The sequence below is a fragment of the Dama dama genome, chromosome 17, assembly GCF_033118175.1.
Source record: "Dama dama isolate Ldn47 chromosome 17, ASM3311817v1, whole genome shotgun sequence".
Classification (NCBI taxonomy): Eukaryota; Metazoa; Chordata; class Mammalia; order Artiodactyla; family Cervidae; genus Dama; species Dama dama.
Genome location: NC_083697.1, coordinates 62,858,668 through 62,860,327, shown reverse-complemented (window position 1 = coordinate 62,860,327; position 1,660 = coordinate 62,858,668). Strand labels below are relative to the sequence as shown.

The window sequence follows — 1,660 nt, the reverse complement described above, 5'->3', positions numbered from 1 at the left end:
TAATACTTTTACTTATCAAATGAAATGGTGCAAACACAAAATGTTATTGTAAACACTGCTGCTGCTGCTGCTGCTAAGTCGCTTCTGTCGTGTCGGCCTCTGTTCGACCCCATAGACGGCAGCCCACCAGGCTCCCCCGTCCCTGGGATTCTCCAGGCAAGAACACTGGAGCGGGTTGCCATTTCCTTCTCCAGTGCATGAAAGTGAAAAGGGAAAGTGAAGTCGCTCAGTCAATTGCAAACACTAGAAGGCACTATTTCACTACTGAGGCAGACAACGACTCTAACACAAATTTCTTGTATCATAAACCTCCTCTCGCCCAATTTCTATTCAAGAACAAAAAGTATGAGAAACTTTATTTATTTATTTTTTTCACCAGCAAAATCGGCTTGACTTTATTGCAGGAGAGCTACAGAGGAGCAGGGTAAATGAGGGTCTCCGCAGGAACTACCATCGCTGAGAGGGATTGCCAGGTCCTAGATCTGTCTGGAAGGCCAGCGAGGATCAGCGTCCTGCCCATGTGGGTCCATCCTACAGGCTGCCGGATGGGTCCTCTCTACTTGGGGCCAAGGTAGGAGACAGCCTTTCCTGTTTTCCCCAGGGTCTCCAGCAAAGCGTCCACGCCGTGCTCAGAGCTGATGCAGACCTTTTTGTTGGGCAGGTCAATGTCAAACTGAACTCCTCCTAGCTTGTTGACGACTCGAGCGACTGCGTTAGAGCAGCCTTCACGGGTCACATCCCCGGAGCGCTCACGCTTTGGCATGACTGAGGACGAGGGGGCGGCCGCGGCGGTGACTGGGAAACTTTAAAATATACATTTGCACAATGTACTAAGCAGTGCAAAGGGAAAAGGAGAACTAATGTATAAAGGACACTAAGAAAACATGTAAATCCAATAAAAAGAAGACAGAAACAAAAAACCTGCAACAGGTGATACAGGAGAAGAGGGATAATGAGAAGAAAATGAGGTCAAAGCAAGTTTCTTTTATACAAAGTAATATATGGGAAGTATTTTCAATGTCACAACTCTTTGTCATGTTGTATTGAAAAATCCTGATTTATAATTAGTCACTGGCTCTCTAGGTCTGTGCCGGCTTCCCTTTCCAGCCTTTTTCACCCATCCTATTTCTCTCAAATGCACTTTGCAAAGAGGATGCTGGGGATGTGTCAGAATCCAAAATGAAGACAAGGATGAGGGAGGGGGTTTGGAGTTTCTCTGAAAACGCAAGAGCTGTTTTGATAGTACTGCTCATTGGAAGGAAAGTGGACAAATTTCCTTCTTATATCTCCCTAGATGATTATGTCCGAATGCTTCATTTTGAGACTTAGAAAGGAATTGAGGGGACTGTGAGTGACAGAGAACGAAACTGGTCTAGACTGTGTGGTTAGAGGCTTTTTAAAAAAATTTAACATTTGGAACTTAAGGCTTCACAATAACTTGAGGTTCATTTGTTGTTGTTGGTTGCTGGTGATTTTTCTTTGCTTTCCTTTTCTCTTTCTCTGAAAGAATACTTTCTTCACCTTTTAATTCTTGACAATTAAAGGGATCCAGGAGGAGGCAGCACAGAGCTGGCTGGCTGCTTAGGTTGTGATATAAATTTAAAGAGGGATCTTGAGATTGGGTTCTATTAATACTAGTCTATTTCTGAAGTCAACTTAG

At 44.1% G+C, this 1,660-nt stretch overlaps 1 protein-coding gene across 1 annotated transcript; it reads right to left on the bottom strand.

The window, feature by feature from the left end:
* Positions 1 to 404: 404 nt before the first annotated feature.
* LOC133071793 (copper transport protein ATOX1-like) lies at positions 405 to 763 on the bottom strand. The gene has a single exon (XM_061164589.1). It carries the CDS (start codon positions 761 to 763, stop codon positions 557 to 559), a length of 207 nt encoding a protein of 68 aa, XP_061020572.1. The 3' UTR covers positions 405 to 556.
* Positions 764 to 1,660: the final 897 nt, after the last annotated feature.